Source organism: Crocuta crocuta, unplaced genomic scaffold, assembly GCF_008692635.1.
Source record: "Crocuta crocuta isolate KB4526 unplaced genomic scaffold, BGI_CrCroc_1.0 scaffold115, whole genome shotgun sequence".
In the NCBI taxonomy this organism is placed as follows: Eukaryota; Metazoa; Chordata; class Mammalia; order Carnivora; family Hyaenidae; genus Crocuta; species Crocuta crocuta.
In genome coordinates, this window is record NW_027530575.1 from 3,701,492 (window position 1) to 3,721,014 (window position 19,523).

The 19,523-nt window shown below is 32.9% G+C and overlaps 1 protein-coding gene across 2 annotated transcripts in view; it reads right to left on the reverse strand.

Annotated features, from left to right (window-relative positions):
- The window catches only part of KLHL1 (kelch like family member 1), a 355,540-nt gene that overhangs the window by 191,954 nt on the left and 144,063 nt on the right, over nt 1-19,523 (reverse strand). For both annotated transcript variants that reach the window (XM_077767989.1, XM_077767988.1), the window contains one exon: nt 15,165-15,361. In XM_077767989.1, coding sequence (XP_077624115.1) covers nt 15,165-15,361 — 197 coding nt within the window. The remainder of the gene's footprint in view (nt 1-15,164; nt 15,362-19,523) is intronic.

Genomic DNA, 19,523 nt, shown 5'->3' on the forward strand with positions numbered 1-19,523 from the left:
TTTTATTTCTCCCTTTTCCCTTATTCATAAGTTTCCTCTATTGTTCACTCATTTGTTTGAACATTCAATCAAAACAATATTTTTTCAAGTTTTTGATAAGGGAGACCAATAGCTTCTAGCTTTTTTAAAAAAAGAATGTCTCATGAAAATTAGGAATAAAAAAGACACATAAAATGTAATAAGTTCTATAACCCATGCAAGGACAAGGTTACCTAAAAGCACAGAAATTTTCAGGGTGGCTCAGGGATATGTAAGGGAACATTTTACTTAAGTTACATTTTAGGGTTGAATATTAAATTAAAATTTTGTGAACACATGGGAAAAGTAAAAGGCTTGGGTAGAAAGAGAATGATGTGTGAGGGCACAGGTGATGAAATTTCACAGAATGGGATGGAGCTGCAAGTATTGACTATGGTGGAATAGCACAGTTATGGGTAACATGACTGGAAAAGCAGGTAGCCACCAGATTATAAAATCAGTGTATGCTAACAATTTATACTTACTAATGGGGAAACCACTAAAGAATGTTTACCTGGAAATAGATTGAATCACATTTGGATTTAAAGAAATTAACCACCTAACTTAAGGAAAGTAAGTAATAGAGTCATCTGGGTGGCTTAGACAATTAAGCATCCAACTTAGGATCAGGTCATGATTTCACAGTTTGAGAGTTGGAGCCTCACATTGGGCTCTGTACTGATAGCTCAGAGCAAGAGCCTGGAGCCCACTTCAGGTTCTGTGTCTCCCTCTTTCTCTGCCTCTCTGTCTCTCTTTCTCTCCCTCTCAAAAAAAATTAAATTTATAAAAAATAAAAAAGTAGGGGCACCTGGGTGGCTCAGTCAGTTGAGCGTCCAGCTTCGGCTCAGGTCATGATCTCACTGTTCGTGGGTTCAAGCCCCGCATCAGGCTCTGTGCTGACAGCTCAGAGCCTGGAGCCTGTTTCAGATTCTGTATCTCCCTCTCTCTCTGACCCTCCCCTGCTCATGCTGTCTCTCTCTCTCAGAAATAAATAAAACATTTTTTAAAAAGTAAACATTGAAAACCATGATTTAATATAATTTTTATAAAGCTTGAGAACAAGCAAAACCAAACAATGTATATTTAGGGATGCAAAAATGTGTGGTAAATAAACTACAACAAACACATGTATTTGAAATACAAAATTCTTACTATCCTCAAAGAATAGAGTTTACCATTGAAGGATACAGGTAGAGAGAATTTCATAGAAATGAACTTAAGAAGTTTGATTTTTAAGTTACATACCATTATCATGCTGAGAACAAACTGAGGGTGATGGGACTGGGAGAGAGGAAAGAGGGGTGATGGGTGTGGAGGAAGACACTTGTTGGGATGAGCAGTGGAAACCTAGTGGACAATAAACTTGGAAACCAACTTGACAATAAACTAAGAAAAAATAAATTTAAAAAATTGCTTCTCTGCTTTATAGCAAAAAAAAAAGTTATTTGAGTGTTATAATTTATAACATTAATATATATTCTAAGTTTCAAATTTTACAAAATAACCGACTTAAGATGAATAAACATTCAAAAATAAATTATTTGAAAACACTAAAAATGAATTAAAGTATTACCTAATAAAAATATTACACAATAATATTATATTTTAAAATGAATTGGATGGGGAGAAAAAGAAACAAGCTAATTCAACATCTTAGGTAAGAACAGATGAGAGATTTAACAGAGTAGTGAACTCTAGGCAGGATGGAAGAAGTCAGGTTCAGTAAATGGTAAAAGAGAAAGGAAAAGAGTAATGAAGGCTGCCCCAAAATTCAAGGTTAGAGACACTCTTAAAGAAGAAAGTGTTCAATAGCATTTAACACTGCAGAAAGCTGGGACAGTGAAGTACAACTGGATTTTTTAAACTCTGGGATCACTGGTCAATTTGGCCACAACTTGTCTATGTCTTAGTGGAGATTGAATCCATAATGGAATGAGGGTTCAAGTATTTCTACACTGGAGTTGCTTAGGGGTGGTGACCTGGTTTGGAGGGCAAGTGCTATGGCTATTGTGTTGATATTGTAAAGAATAACTGTTAAGTGTTAAGTATCAACTACAGATCAATTAAAAATTATATTCTAAGATGCTTTTATTTATACTTATATTACTTTTGAAATGCCAATTTCTAAACAGAATCATCATCATCATCATCATCATCATCATCATCATCATCACCATCATTGTTAGTGTTATTATCTTGCTCTTTGAGGTGATTCTAGGAGCTGTTGATGAGAAAGGAGATGCTCTTAATGGCACCAAAATAGTTCAGGAGGAATCAGGATATAAAGGAGAGTCAGTGAGAGACAATGCAGTGCAATGGTTAAAATTACAGACTTTGAATCTAGTGAATGAATCCTGAAAACATTATACCACACAAAAGAAGTCAGTCTCAGAAGCCTACATGTTGTATGATTTCAATGGAGGAAAGGTTAGTAATAGCTACAGGGTTTCTTTATGAAGTGACAGAAGTGTTTGAAAACTGAGTATGGTGATGGAGGTGGAATTCTGTGAATATACTAAAAAGCATGGAGTTATATACTTTAAATTGCTGATTTGTATGGTTGGTGAATTAGTACCTCAATAATGTTTTTTTTTAATAAAACTTGAAATATTTGGAAGGAGGAAAACATTTATTCACTCTTTGCCAATTATTTGTTGATCCTCTACTGTTATAAGAAAATGTTCTACTTGTAGTGACACTAAGGTCTTATTAATGATAAAATGGCACTTATCCATCTTATCTAGAAATGCACTTACATTTCATGGAATTTCAGATTTAACAAGATATTTGGAAAATCATGAGGCTGCAAGAGATCACATGGGACCAGTATTATCTCAAATAAACTTCATCATTTTATAATTAATGAGAGAGATTTCAAGTGAATTGCTCAAAAACACACAATTTTATTAAACATGTAAAAATGCAAGTTTTATAATTTTCAGTGCAATTTTTTCCCTCATACTTTACTTTCTTTTGTGCTCAAGAAGCATTTAAATCTCACATAGCTTCAACAGTCAGGAGATAAAGGAAACTTGAAAGAAATTATTAAAAAATGAAATTGTTGGTCAAAAATCAAAGGAGCACTGGTGCGAACATATTCTGGACTAAAATGAATGAATGAATGAATGAACAAATAAATAAATAATAAATAAATAAAATAGTGCAGCCTAGACTTTTAGCCCATGTTTTAAAGAGAGACTTGAGAAATGATGTAGTTTAGTATCTTATCTAACTGGAATTACTTCCACAATATCTATGCAAAAATTTTGACCATATTTTCTCAGTGGTCTCTGCTCTCACGAATTATTTTAAAAATAAGCTTCAAGGAAAAAAACTCGAGCTTTAAGAAATGTCAAAAATTCTAAGATATTATTAATTAAAATTTTAGGTTATAATATTTAATGTTAATAATATGATATGCTAATATTATATTTGTACAAAATACTATTTTAGTCATAGTTTGGATTAAAACAATAGCAACAAAATTAATATTTGGAGGGAATTATGTAATCAAAATTTAATTTTGATACACATTATATTGGTTTTTAAAAATAAGATAAAGGGCACTGTAGATTACTATTTTAGTTTTTATAGTTTTTATTTCCAGTCAATAATATAAACCTCTTTTCTGCTAATATTTGATATTGGAGAATATCATTGAATGAAGAGTTGATGTTTGGTCTATGTTATTTTCTGTTTACCCAAGCTGATTCTTGAAGTTGGTAAGTTTTTCATCTGTTGATCTATCAGAAAAGTCCTTTTATTTTGGTCTGGGACCTGAGGCTTCATTGATTCCTGTTTCTATTGCCCAGTTGCCAAAAGATATTTTTACTATGAGAAGTTTATAGATCTTGGTGCTTTTTAACTTATACTTATTACTAAGTTTTATTTGTGCTAAGCTGGAATACTCCACTCATATTTCTAGCTTCTTGAAATAAAATAAAGAAATAATTCTCAAGGCATTTTATGACTTCTAAAGTAAAAGAAGAGAGTGTCAATTTGCTGAGATGAATTTCAAGTGAGTTCTTCCAACTGTCCACTTTTGATTCTAAATGATCTAGTAAAATAATATTCTTTCCTAAGTCAAGTGATGTTTCATTCTGCTGACAACTAAACCATCACAAATCTCTAAAGGCTTTTTTACTGGAGAAAGCACACTATTCAAACGCCCACCACATGATTGGTTACTTAAAAACCAAACTTTAGAGTCTTTGATAAAAGTTAGGATTTTCAAGTTTTCAATATTTAATAATGTCCTTCCCCGTAATCTTTCTGAATAAATGAGAAAATGCACTTGCCATATTCTACTTCCAAAGAGGGAGAAAGTATATTACTGCATCTTAAAATTGTATCTGTCAGGATATATGACAAACTTTATTGATTAAGATAGTATCCCAGTTGCTGTCTACATTTTATTTATGCTTTTTATCATTCTGTAAAAATATATAAATTTGAATTTATAAAATTTTAAAATGTAAAAGATATGATAATGTTGATCATAATATAAGTATATATATGATCTGTGGAAAATGTAGATTTTCAAAACAATGTAAACTAGGGTTATCATAGACTTCACTACTTAAAAGTAAGTAGTGAATAATAAGTAATTTCTTCCAAAATAAGTAATTTCTTCCAAATTAATATATGTAGTCAATGCTCATAAGGATGTCTATTTGTGCATGCAAATGTATGCATATATGTCCTAACTAGCAATTATATATAATAAAACCTAATTTCAACTTCATCAATTTTCTTCAATTACAATATATTTATTTGAAAATATCTTCTTCTACAGTTTGTTATCCTCTGTCTCCTCATAATTTAGTTACCTTCATTTATTCTTATCCATATACCAGAAGTAAAAATAGAGACACTACTTTATAAATTGATGATCAGCTTATTTTCTTTTCAAATAAAACTGGAGAAGAAACTGAATTCCATCTCTATCCATATATTTGGAAATCTCTTCATCTTCTTTTAACTTTAGATCCAATTAAAACACAAATTGTCTTTAACAAAGGTTTACTGTAGTGTAATATCTGGTTGGAACCTTTACCCCTTTTTCAATAAATCTGCTAGATTTGGTATTGATGAAATAGTCCATTTTGCTTTAAAATGGGCTACTCTTCATTATTTCAAAGAAATCCTTTTCATTGATTATAAGTTATATAACTCTAATATCACTAAAATATCTTTTTATGTTGCTCAAGTATTGCCTTTTATATAAAAAGAACACAGAATAGTTAAAAGTGGTTATTGGGATAAAGCATATCACCTAAGTACATTGTTTATTGAATTATCCTGACTTAAGAAGTCAGGATCTGAATTTCATTCTTCAGATCTTTCTGATTTCTGCTTACTATTATCCAGCAACCTTAATCATGATATGTTTTTTACATAATCTTTAATCATCTATGAAAATAGAATACATTTGCCTAACTATTAGGATACATTTGTCCAACTATTAATTTTTCAGTGACCTTGTGCCCTTTGTGTGGGACAAAACATTTTATGTTTATATTTATATTATATAATTATTCTTTGGTGGCATGGCAAACTTAAATAAAAATGGATTTTAAATAAGAATAACTTTCATTTGAAATACTCAAATATTAAATATAGATCTTGAAAATGAAACCTAAAAATATATACATTCATCATATATTAAATTTATGAAACGTGTTAAACAGTTGTGTGTTTTTAGTTTTAGTTTTCGTTTTTTGAAGTAGGCTCCATGTGCAGAGCCTAGAGCCCAAAGAGGTCTGAACTCAGGGCCTGAACTCACCACCCTGAGATCAAGACTTGAGCTGAGATCAAGAGCCTGTGCCTAAATGACTGAAACACTCAGCACTCCCAAACATTTTAGAAACAACTGATTAAAAATGTTAATGAACTTTAAAGATCATGGATGCATCTTGTATGTATGTATGTATGTATGCATGTATTTATAAGTATATTTTGATAAAGAAGTATGAAAAAGAAAATTAAGCACAATAAAAATATTTCTTGTAAAACAAGGATAATACATTTCATTCCTAATTCCAAATATATGTCATTTAAATCAATAAAATTTACAACAGCTTATTTCAAATTATTAATATTTAAAATGATTCATTATTCCTTTTTTGCAAATATCATTTATCATGTATCTAAAATGAGAAAGGTATGGCGTGTGGGTGACTCAAATCATAGAGCATACAACTCTTAATCTTGAAGTTGTAAGTTTGAGCCTCATGTTGAGTGGAGAGATTACTTAAAAATAAATTCTTTAAAATAATAAAAATAAAATGAGAAAGGTACTATATACTGAGAACTAAGAATATAGCAGTGAATAAGTCAGATGCAGTTTGTTACCTTGTGGAATATGTAATCTAGCTCTGTGCATAATATTTTACATTTAGATTAAATTGGAATCTGAGAGGAATACCCGATACTCTATAAGAAGCTATTTTCTTCCTTAAATTTTGTCTGGTTGTACATTTCTAAAAGCACTCCTTTTAGGAAATGATCAGCCCCATCTCAACTCTATCCCACATACAAAGGACAGACTGAGTTTCCCTTCAAGCAAGGATAGATGTATCATGTTTCTTATGAACTATAATCGATACCTATGCCTTTTATTCCTCTTTAAAAACTTACTATTAAAGATATTTCAGCATAAGTATAGTCCTTAAGTAAAAAATGACAATAAAAGAAAAATCTAAAAGAGAAGCATAAAAAGAAATTACTTTCATAGTATGTGATTCATAACCTCATCTGAAAATATAAATATTTTACATTAGTCCATGAGGTGCAAATTATGATAATAAAGTGAAAACATTTTTTAAGCACAAAAAATCAGAACTTTTTTCACTTGAACAAAAAGCATATCATTATGAATTTCATTTGTTGAAGAACTGTGCTTTGCAAAGTGAAAAGGGCACTGTAGCCAAAATGTTTCTGGCTTTCCTTTCTTCTGACATCACATAAGAAGCCCTTTAAGGACTATTCTAATAATATAGGAATATTACTTGCTTCAGAAGGGAATTCCAAAGATTAACTGATGGAAATAATTAAACACTTGGGTACTACTTACAAGTTACTATGAAAATCTTTTATATGTGTATTTACAGGATATTTTCTAACATTAGTTCCTCTTGATACTTTGTTAGTTCTACTGTTGCTACGGCATCAACTCAACATACAGCAACTCCACAAACATTTGTATCTGCTGGACAATAAAGAAGACCCATTATATTTTTAATAGTAGATTCTGCATGTACGTGTGTCTGTGTGGGTGTGTGTATTTGATTTTATATAACTATGTACTACATCTTTGTGTTTTAGAAATAGCTCTGTAGGAGAAATAAAAATGAAATGAAAATATGTAAATGAAATCATCTTTAAAATGAATGGAATAGTTCTCAAGTAGATGAATATTATCATTATCTTAAACATCACCGACATCAAGAAAGCAGAAGGATACATTTCTTAAAATAGAAAGTCCTTTAGTTTGGATATAAAAACCTAAAATGGAAACATATTTGAAGAATCTGAATAGAAGAAATGGACTGTATCTAAAATGGACCCTTAAAAAGCTTATAATTATTATTTGATATTCTGCAATTATGCTTAAATAGTCTTTGAAACTGTCATAAATGCACATTTAATTGTGGTTATTTTATGAACCCCAACAATTACAAAGTTCTGTGTAGTCAAACTGCAATCACATGAGTGAATAATTATATGTTATAATGTTACTACTTGTTATACATCTCTATCAGTTTATCCAGTGCAAAGTGAATATCCTGTTTGCACATGACACTGAACACAAAAGTCAATTTTTAAAACTCCTCCACTGAAATTAACTTCCAGTCTTAGCTAGTAGACTAGGACTGTACCAATAGCTGTGACTTAGGACATAAATAACTGCCTGTAAAGAGTTGTGAGCTTAATTTAGGCACAGAGAAAGTAAAGAAAACCAAAACAATAGAAAGTTCATTTCTATGGAAGCTTCCACATTCCCTACTACTTGTGATCATCTATCTTTGGTGGCAGTTGTCATCGAAGCCAGTCAATGCATTCAATCTTTATTTCTAATCAATTTACAAAGAAATGCTGAAAGTCAAATATTGTTCATTTTCAACTTGACAATTGTATATTAACTTACACTCATGACTCAGCCCATGTATTACTCAGATACTGAAAACGAGTAATATGAAGTTATTAATAACATTTTTTAAAAGATAATATTCAACACAAATTTTAGTACTAATATATCACAGAATAGTCCTGAGAATAATATGGGTGAAGGGAACTTTGCTTTGATGACTTAAAAAAGCAAAGCAATTTAAAATTATATTCCAAAATATATATATTAAAAATTAAATTATATTAAATTCTGTGGATTCTCCCAAAGGAGACTCTAATTAATGGGTTTTTAGAAGAGTTATTGGTAATGATTAAAAAAGTGTATGCTGTTAGCTAGAAACCATGAGAAATTTCAGGATTTCAAAACCATGAACAGAAACTACATAAGTAAAGTTTGTTCTTTTTCTCTGGCTTTGCTCTAATGGCTCTGAAGGACTAGTGAATGATGTATAGGATTTTTAGACTGATTTTTAGAAAGCCAGACTGAAAGGGCAGCCATTCTCACACTGACTCAGGAAGGTTCTATGGTGCAGCGCTGAGATTTCTATCTTTCAAGGCTAAGGACTGACCATGGTAGCCTCTGATTAGTCCTAGTGCCACACTTCTGCCCCTTGCGTAAACATCGTGAAATGTTGTAAGCCCATGCTCACTTTCTGCCCGGCAGGGAAATGAAAACAAAACAAAACAAAAACAAAAACTGAGGAACAAAACGTTCATGGACTTCTGCACTCTGGTCTATGTTTTAAGTTTATAATACCCATTTGTCTAAAGTAATCCATGTTTTGAAGTGTTCTGGACATCACAAATCTAATTTGATTTAATGGATAAAATGCAATTGCCGTGTAATCATTAGCATATTAGATAGAACATCTAATGTCTAGTAAGACAGTACTCGTTTAAATCTCCATTCTAGCATGTTCTTCCTATTGTTATTCAGGAAATTATTGAACATCCCCGAATCATTTTTGGAATGGATTTATGCATACATTGCAGGGGGTTTGAAAAGATTATTTCAGCATGTTTAACCCTAGAACAATGCCTGATATGTACTACCTACATTTAACCTGTACCCTGCCAGCACCAGCAGGGGGATGCACTGCTACACAGTGGCAGAAGTTAGGGTTACCTCAGTTTCTCTTTTTCTTTCTCACTCACCCAATATGCATGTGAGTGTACACATATAGGTCTCTAGAGAATGACAACCCTTATTCTTGGTTTCTTTTCTGGCTTCTTCCTCATGGCAGTCGGGCAACTAGTCTTTAAATTTATTCTTGGCTTTTACTCTCTCAAAAATTTTTCAATGATATACCATTATACTCAATACAAATTTTTTTAATGTTGTATTTATTTCTGAGAGAGAGAGAGAGAGAGAGACAGTGTGAGCAGGGGAGGGTCAGAGAGAGAGGGAGACACAGAATCTGAAACAGGCTCCAGGCTGTGAGCTGTCAGCACAGAGCCGGACGCAGGGCTTGAACCCACGAACCATGAGATCATGACTTAAGCCAAAGTCGGCCACCTAGCCAAGTGAGCCACCCAGGCACCCCCCATTTTACTCAATATAAAAGCCCAGATCCTTAACAAATTCTCAGTCACCTTGGAAAATCAGCTTTGCCTAAAACTCTAGCCCCATCATCCACCTCTCTTCCTTTCTGCCCCACTATTCAATCACACTTGAATTTACTTAAACAGAATAAGCTCCTTCCCACCTCAGATCTTTGGCTCATCATGAATTTTCTTTAGCCAACTCTTCACCTGATGAATTCTGCCTCATCCTTCATAGCTCTGTATAAGGGATCACTTGTTTCAGGAGGCTTTGTCTCTTGCATTCTCCCATAGCATCTTATCACTATCCTTTGTAGCAGTTACCATATGTATTCATAAATGCAAATATATATGCATGTACATAAATGTCATTCATAGTAACAATTTATTTGCATTCAATATCTTCATTTTTATTCTAAGGGCAAGCTATGTCTATTTTAATTACCTTTGTATGCCCAGTGTGACCTATAGTCTGGGTACAGAATATTCAACAGTCAATCTGTCACTATTCACTCAACAATAAATGCTATGCACTTAAGGTATAGAAGTTTAATAAAAATGCTAACAAGAAGCTACCACAGTAATGGAAGAGAAGAAAACACAAAATAAAAAATATAAAGCTATAAACTAATAAGTAACTAAAGGATATAAAGTGTGAGGATGTAGAGGGTTTTGAAGGCAATGCTACATTATATAGAATATTCAGAGATAAGAACTCTGTGGAAGTGACATTTGAGCAGACATCTGAACGAGCAGAGGAGAAAAGGATATAAATACTTGGTAGAACAGTGTTTCTGGCAGAGGGGAAAGAGCAAACACAAAGGTCATCAGGTGAAAGGCCATCAGGTGAGATGCTTGGTGTAGTCAAAAGGCAGTATGAAGATCAGTGTGGTTGGAAGTGTATGAACAAGAAATATAGGGTAAGAAATGAGATTGAAAGAAAATTAAAGGAAAACTATGTATGTTCTTCTTGAATGACTGAATCTATGAGTGTGGAAAGTCACACTCCTAAAAGACTATCCAAAGGAAATATGTTAATATATTATCATTTACTAGATACTTTATCAAGACAAAATAAATTTCAATACATAATGCTATTCTGTCTTAAAGGATTTTGCAGTACAAATGTGAAGACCAGTCATAAAGACAAAAAAAAAAGGGTGTTAACTGCATAGGAAAGTTTATGATGATGTCACATAATCCTAAATAAAAGGACACTAAGATTTCAAAGGAGAGAAGGAATTCCATGAAAAGGTCTTTTTTAAAGGTTTTTCTGTTTATTTATTTTTTGAGAGGGAGAGACAGAGAGCATGAGCAGAAGAGAGGCAGAGAGAAAGGGAGAGAATGAATCCCAAGTAAGCTCTGTGCTGCCAGTGCAGAGCCCAATGTGGGGCGCACACTCACAAATCATGAGATCATGAACCGAGCCACAACCAACAATCAGAAGCTTAACCAACTGAGCCACCCAAACTCCCACCATGAAAGGTTTTAAGGTATTTCTTAGGCATGAATGAACCTAAACTGGAAACTGAGGGGAATTAGATACCAGAGATTCCAGATTCCAAGAAAGAGACAAAGGCATGAGTGAAGTGTAAGTGAGGGGAATTCACAACACATGTTTAGTAGGAGCAAAGTCAATTCTATTTATTTTTGAGGAAAAATGCCCAGGTAATGATTAAGAAGTTAGGTATGGAGGACTATGCGTATCAAAATATGTGTGAACCTGCTATTTTGAGGTAAATAAATGTTGGATGAGGAAAACAAGCCTTACTATATTCAATGTAAGAAAAATTATGGATAGTGAATTGACAGGGCTGTGCAAGTGAAGGTCAGGGTATTTATGTTAATGTCCTCAACCTTCAGTTCTATGTGGATTGTTCTCAAAAGCACTCAGCAAAGGCACTGCATTTCTCAAGAACCTCCAGAAGGCTCCCATCAACTGACTCAGTCTATAGCTGTGAAGTAAATCTCTTTCAAAGGCTCGCTAAGAAGTTACTTCAAGTTTCCATTTGTCCACTTTTCTGCTTTTAACTGCTTTTGAAGTTGTACCTTTCACCTCTTATCTTCATAGCTTACATGGATGCCTGTTATTGACAAACTAACCCTGAACCAAATGAAGAGAAATGCAGTTCCTGGAGTCTTCTGAAAAGGCAAGATGACCTTGGAGGGAAGTGGCGGTGATGATTAGTGGAAATAGAAAACCCATCAGAGAAAGGAAGATCAGATGACTGAAGTAGCTCTGTGGACTTTCCATTCATCTTCGCACGAAGCAAATCAATCTTAATATTAATCTTTCATATAACATTTAATTTGAACAGAAGTTTACACCACTAAAGTGGAACACAGAATGAGGAACACTTACACAACACTGTTAGACACAAACCTATTTTATCAAATATGTGAATATAGCTATTTTCATGCCCTAATATAATTTAACTACAAGGCACCACATTTTTTTAACTCTTCATATGACATGCTTATAAAATCATACTATTCTTGATAGGTAGTCTCTTTCTATTTGTCACTCTAATGCTTTTAAAATATGATGTTCAAAATTAAGCACAATTCTCATAATGAATTCTAACAATAGAGGGGACATATTTCCTTCAATTATTGTGTTGCTGTCTGTATATTCATGCAGCCAAAGTTTAAATTAATGTTTCAGAATTAGTTTCACACTTCTGCCTCATATGGAATTTGCAATCAAAATTTTCCAGTATTTTGCACATGAACCAGCGCCAGGCTGGGTCACCTTCTTGAATAGATTTTGGAATTATCCACACAAAATCAATAGCTGAAGCCAAATAATGGGGTAAAATTTCCAAAGGAAAGTTACCGAATGATATAAATGGCAAAAAGCATATAACCAACAAGGTAAGATCTGAACATTCAAGGTTAAGTTCATAGTTGAAACTTTTAGCAAGGAAATTGAAAATTGGGAAAATGTTACTTATAAAATAAGCAAATAAATAATAAGAGTCAATAAAGAATTTAGTTCCAGATGTACTAGAAAAAGTGGGATGATTTGCTATTAAAGCAACTTAAAAAATGATAACATAATAGGCTTGCTCTCAAAGCACTGATTGAGTAGAATGGATGAAGACATAAGCAAGATTAAACAAGGATCAGAAGTAAAGATATGGTAGAAATTATAATATCCAATGTAAAGAACTCATTTGAAAGTGTTAGAACTGATAGAAAACAGTGATATAGGAAGAGAACTGGTCAGTAAATTTTATTCACTAAAAATAGTAACCCATGATCATCTGGAGAATATTGGAGCTTCATGTTCCCAAAAGAATTCAAAATCACTTAAATTTCAACAGACATGATACAAAACATAATCCATTCATAGTTTCAAAAATAAATTAGGATAGAGTTGTTTAGAATGTTGAGTTTACTAACAAAATTCTTCTATATTTCCATTTTAAATATATTTTACTATAGAATATACATTTTAAACTGTCTAAAGAAAAAATATTGTTAATTTTGTGTGATAAATTGTGGAGCAGTCCAAGCAGCTGCAAGAAAAACATCTTTATTACTAAATTAATAATTTCAAACTAGACCAGAAGGGACCATTATCCCTCTGGATATGGAGGCATATTGTTCTTTGGCTTAGCTAAGCTAGGAACTCCTAATTGTAATGAAATGTGCATAATTAAATGACTGCAGTTGGACTTTGATATTTTGGTTGATGAAGTGTTTGTTTACATTGATTTTATATGGTTCATATAATTTCAATAGTGGTATTATGCCTTGTCATGGAATATTTCAAAGGAAAATTTTGACAATAGAATTACAAAGCATGCATCTCCTTCCTTTTATTTGTATATTTTCATTTGATTTACTAATCGGCTTAAAGGATTAAATAAAAATAAAATAATATTGAAATTCTGTATAAGAATATCAATTAGAAGACTTTTAAATGGCTGACAGTCATTAGTGATTTGAAAGGATGTTGAATCTTAAAATAAGAGCTTTTTAATAAGTAGCAACTACAAAGCTTAATGTGATTTATCTCATATAAATTCTTTCCTTGAGTTGGAATGGGAAAGTTCTATACTTTACAATTAAGTGTTTCAATAATAACAATCAAATCATTAATAATGTTGATAATGACAATAACAACATTGGCTAGCATTTTATATAGGGTTTACTATATGCTAGGCACTAGAATAAGAGGTTTTAGAATGTTCTTTCTAGGGTATGAAATATGATGGGTGTGAATTGTTATAACTGATTATTCTATTCTAGAATGGAGATAACATGAAAAAAAAATCCCATGCCACAAAGTTCACACATCTAATGTGTACAATTCAAATGATTTTTGGTATCTCTACAAAGCTGTTAAAATACATATTTATATATAGAAAAAGTGGAAGAGAAAAATACAAGTAGACAAATTAGTTTATGAGTATTTACTGACTTATATTCACTCAGTTTAAACCCATCATTAAAATGGTAAAGAAAGTCAAAGTTCTTTAAAAAAATAGATCAGTTCATCTGTACATCTAAATATTTTCCTTTACTATAGAAGTTTAAGAGGTTCTGAAACCCAATATGTACTATGCCAATAAATACTTTATAATATATACTGTAAGTATGATTTTCCTTTTCCTGGACAAATCATACAGGCAGAGGCATAGCAAACATAGTGTGCTATGATGAAAATGTATTTGGCAGCTTGGGCTTCTATAACACAACACTATTGCCTGGGTAGCTTAGAGAACAGGAATTTATTTCCCATATTTAGGAGTTGGGAAGTCTAAGATGCAGGTGTAGACTGATTTGGGTTGCTGGTGAGGGTTCTCTTCATGGTTTATAGATGGCCACCTTCTTACTATGCCCTCACAAGGTAGAGAGAGAGAGGAGGCAAATTCTCTGGTATTTCCCCTTATAAGGGGACTAATCTCATCATGAGGGACCCACTTTTAAGACCTCATTTAAGCCTAATTACAACCAAAAGCCCCATCTCCAAGTACTGTCACATTGTGGGTAGACTTTCAACATTGAATTTGGTTGATACAACTTACTGCATAGTAGAAATGTGAGAAGAAAGTCAAAAGAAAAGGTTTTTTTTTTCTTTATTGTGGTACAGGCTGGTAGCTCTTTACTAGAAAGAAAAGGAGAAAAAGGGGGCAGCTGTGGAAGTAGATATGAAAAGATAGATATGCCAGGAGCAAGAAGAAAGATTAAAAAACTTCTAAAATCTTCAATAGTCTATAATTGCTTTATGGTTTTATTTATAATTTATACACAATGTAGAATTAAGTCCATTACGAACAGGGATTTTTTTTTTACTTTGATATTATAAAATTCTATGTAGTACATTGTGCCCCATAATAGAAATGTGCCAACCCTATAAAACTCATTTGAAACATAAAAAAGTCATTCAATGCAATGGCAGCAATTGTTTGAACCTCTTTATAATACACCTGTGGCTCTATTATAAAAATATAAAATTTTCTTACCATTGTGTAACTGTGGGCCACCTTCATTAACTCGATGCATCCTTGAGCGTCTGCAAAGGCTCGGATCCCCAAACAGTTGGAGGGGTGCAACAGCTTCATGAGGAAGTGGCAGCACACTTCTACTACTTGGGGAAGCTGAAGAAGGCACGCTGCAGCAAGAAGGTTTTCAATAGTGTCTTCCTTTAATTCCAAGCAACCTAAACATTAAGTGAACAGAATCATGAAACCCCGTTTAGAACAATAACATATACCATTGTATTACTCAAAACATTAGGCCAAACTGCTAGAAATGAGCTCAGCCTAAACAGATAATCAAGATTAGTAGATTTTTGCTCACTAAAGGCCTCCAATTGTTTTAAGCATCTTGCATGTTTTACTTCACATAATGTTCAAGATCTTCAACTTGAAGTGCAGTTTCAACTAAAGTGTTTGTATCCACTTCAGCAGAAGTTATGGGTGTTCCTTTTGTTGTGAATTAAGAAAAAAAAAGAGGGACAAGTTTCACAAAACACATCTACAAGCTAAGGAGGGCAAAGGTTTATGAAGTTTCTGACAATACATTCATGTGTATTTTAATATGAAGCACTTATATGTGTAGAATGAGTAAATGTATATGTGCATATCTTATATATACATATGTTATAGATTGTGAATATTGTTGTTAACTCACTGTACCCATAATTAGAGTTCTCTGTAATTTTCCTTACCTTTTGGTCAGTTCTCTTAACCTCAACAAATGAGTTCTTGAGTATTTCCTCTTTGGTCCAACTACTGGAATAATTTACTAAAGAATTGGACTGTGGACTATTTGTAAAACATTTCTGTGAAGACTTCTGGGCATAACTATTTGGGGTTAGTTTTTATTTGGCAATTAACACATCTTTAATAGGTTTATTCCCATTCAGATTTTGTCACTCAGGAATGAATGAGCATTTCTAAGTCATACAAATGGCTTATTCCATCTGAGTTTTTGCAGCACAGACTGTTACTCTTCACTAGAAACAGCTTCATGCATTTTTTGAACACAGGACCAGGACACATGATAACATCAGGATACATGTCCATGGACTATGAGTAGGCGATGTGGCTTACTGCCACACCAAGGCATTTATGACTTGAGTGTGCTCCATCCATTCTCTTTCTCTTCTACCAGCAAAATAAAGGTGACATAAAATCCTGGTGGATGAGGGATGCACAAGGAGTAAGGAGCCTGTGTGCCTGAATCTACACCAAAAACTATTAGTTTCAAATAATAATAATGCAATATTTAAACTAATAAAACTCAATAAAGTCAAATACTCAACTGTATATAATTGTATTGGTTTATTGGCTTTATTGATTCTTGCAGTCTAATCTACTCTAATTTTTTTTTTAATTTGAGCTTATTTTGAGAGAGTGAGAGAGCACAAGTTGGGGAGGACCAGAGAGAAGGAGAGATAGAATCCCAAGCAGGCTCTGCATCATCAGCTTAGAGCTTGATGGGCTCAAAATCACAATCCATGACATCATGACCTGAGCTGAGATCAAGAGTCAGACGCTTAATTGACTGTGCTACCCAGGTGCCCCCAATTTACTCTAAATTGTATTTTTAATTTTGTTTTAATTAGTGTGTGCCTATATTATTGTAAAGTTATTGTAAAGATTTTCATGCCATAGATTGTTTATTTTTACCACTGTCATTCTTACTTTGTTAAATTAACCTGTCTTTTCAGTGGATTGTTTAATCATTTCAGCAAATCAACTTTTGTGGGTCTCGTTAATGCATAATACAGAGTAAGGAGAAAGGACAGGAGTTTTTTGAATTATTTTTATTAATTTTGCTCAGAAATTTTTGTTTTTGCTAAATATGAAAATTCTGGAAAGTATTGCCTATTTTTATTGAAATGGTTCTTTCTTCCTCCTTACATTTTTCAATTTTCTCCTTGAGGCTATTATCAAGGGCTTGGTATTGATCAAATCATTCTCTCCTCCATATCTGTAGTTTCTTTATATATTCCATTCACTGATTACCTCCCCAGTATATTTAATATTTCATTTAAACCTTATATTTAAAACTTTAAAAATATTTCATCTTTACTTCTAGAGGTTCTCTCCATGAGAATTATTTATATTAAAATTTATAATATATTTATATCTACCTTTTAATTCACGGATACCGGGGCACCTGAATGGCTCAGTCGGTTAAGCATCTGACTTCAGCTCAGGTCATGAACTCACGGTTCATGGCTTCGAGTCCCACGTCAGGTTCTGTGCTGACAGCTAGCTCAGAGCCTGTTTCCAATCCTGTGTCTCCCTCTCTCTCTGACCCTCCCCTGCTCATGCTGTCTCTCTCTCTCTCTCAGAAACAAATAGAACATTAAAAAAATAAGAAATAAGTAAATTCACAGATACTTATTTGGTATATCTAATATACTGCCTAATCCTAACTTACTAAAAATTTAAATAACTTTTAATGTAGAAATTCTATGAAAGANCTTCGAGTCCCACGTCAGGTTCTGTGCTGACAGCTAGCTCAGAGCGTGGAGCCTGTTTCCAATCCTGTGTCTCCCTCTCTCTCTGACCCTCCCCTGCTCATGCTGTCTCTCTCTCTCTCTCAGAAACAAATAGAACATTAAAAAAATAAGAAATAAGTAAATTCACAGATACTTATTTGGTATATCTAATATACTGCCTAATCCTAACTTACTAAAAATTTAAATAACTTTTAATGTAGAAATTCTATGAAAGAGAATCATTCATTTCACAGAATTTTTAATTAATTCATAAACATCAGTTTTTAGTCCTAAGTTTTAATAATGTCATTCTTTTTCTTTGATTATGGGTTCATTTTATTTCTGGTGTTCTGTCTTTATATAACTTTATCACCTTTAGTTTTAACTATTATTACCCAAAAATAAGGATCTGTGTTCTACATTTAATTGCAAGATGTTAAGGATTTTAGATATCTTTTTGAGAAAATAATGTTTTATTTTCCTTTCTGAATGTTCTAAATTTGACTGAGGTTTAAAGTATCCAAACAAGTTTTATTTATATAGTTCTTCTACTTTTTGCTTCAGTAAGACCTATATTGCAAACTCTTATATTCAATGATAGTTATCAGTCCAATATAAAGGAGATATTTTAATTCATTTGTGCACTTGGAAGACAGACTACATAAATTTGAAACTCAAATGCAGACGTATAGGAAAAAAATAATTGATTAACTTTCTTGTTTTTTCTTTCATTCTTGCTTTTTTTCCTGTTTTTTTGAGACAGAGAGTATGTGAGATGGGGGAGGGACAGAGAGAGAATCTCAAGCAGGCTCCATTCTCAGCATGAAGCCCAATGTGAGGCTCAAATCCCATGACCCTGGGATTGTGACCTGAGCCAAAACCAAGTGAGATGTTCAACTGACTGGGAAAACCAGGTACTCTAACTTTCATTATTAATATGCTATCATCTAGTTGAAATTTAAGTGTGTATTTTTGCTAGCTAGTATTTATTTTCTAACTTCATGATGCTACTGCAATTTTTTTTAGATTTCTCCTTTTTTTCATCAGTAGTATTTCTATAGCATGTTAGAAAAGTTGCCTACTTTCATAAATTCATCTTTCTTTTTTTTTCAATTTTTAAATGTTTTATTTATTTTTTAGAGAAAGAGAGAGAGAGAGCAGGCGAGAGTCAGAGAGAGAAGGAGACACAGAATCTGAAGCAGGCTCCAGGCTCTGAGCTGGCTGTCAGCACAGAGCCCAACGCGGGGCTCCAACCCGCAAATCGTGAGATCATGACCTGAGCCGAAGTCGGACGCCCAACTGACTGAGCCACCCAGGTGCCCCATAAATTCATCATTAAGGACAGAATATTTATTAAGAAAGATATTTATAAACAGACTGTCTTTATCTTTTTCCAAACCAAAGTTTTTTATTTTGGATTTTTTTAACCTATAGTAATTTGCAAGAATACTACAATAAACACCCATATACCCTTTACCTAGCTTCACCAAAGGTTAACATTTTGCCATATTTTTCTGCATGTGTTTGTGTGTATGTGTATGTGTTTATGCTACAGCTGTTGAATTACTGGATTATTCCAACTGTTATACTTCACCCCTAAATACTTAAGCATGTGTGTCTAAGAACAAAGGCGTTCTCCTATAAACCACAATGTAGTTTTTACTCTTACAAAATTGATACACTAGTATTTGCTATGATGCATATTTCCCCAAATGTCTAAATAATATGCTTAAAGATCTTATTTTTAAATTCAGGATCGAATCAAGGCTTACACATTATATTTACTTGTAACGTCCCTTTACTCTCCTTTAACTTGTGTTAGTTTCTCAGCCACTTTGTCCTTCGTGACATTTATAACAAGAGTGAT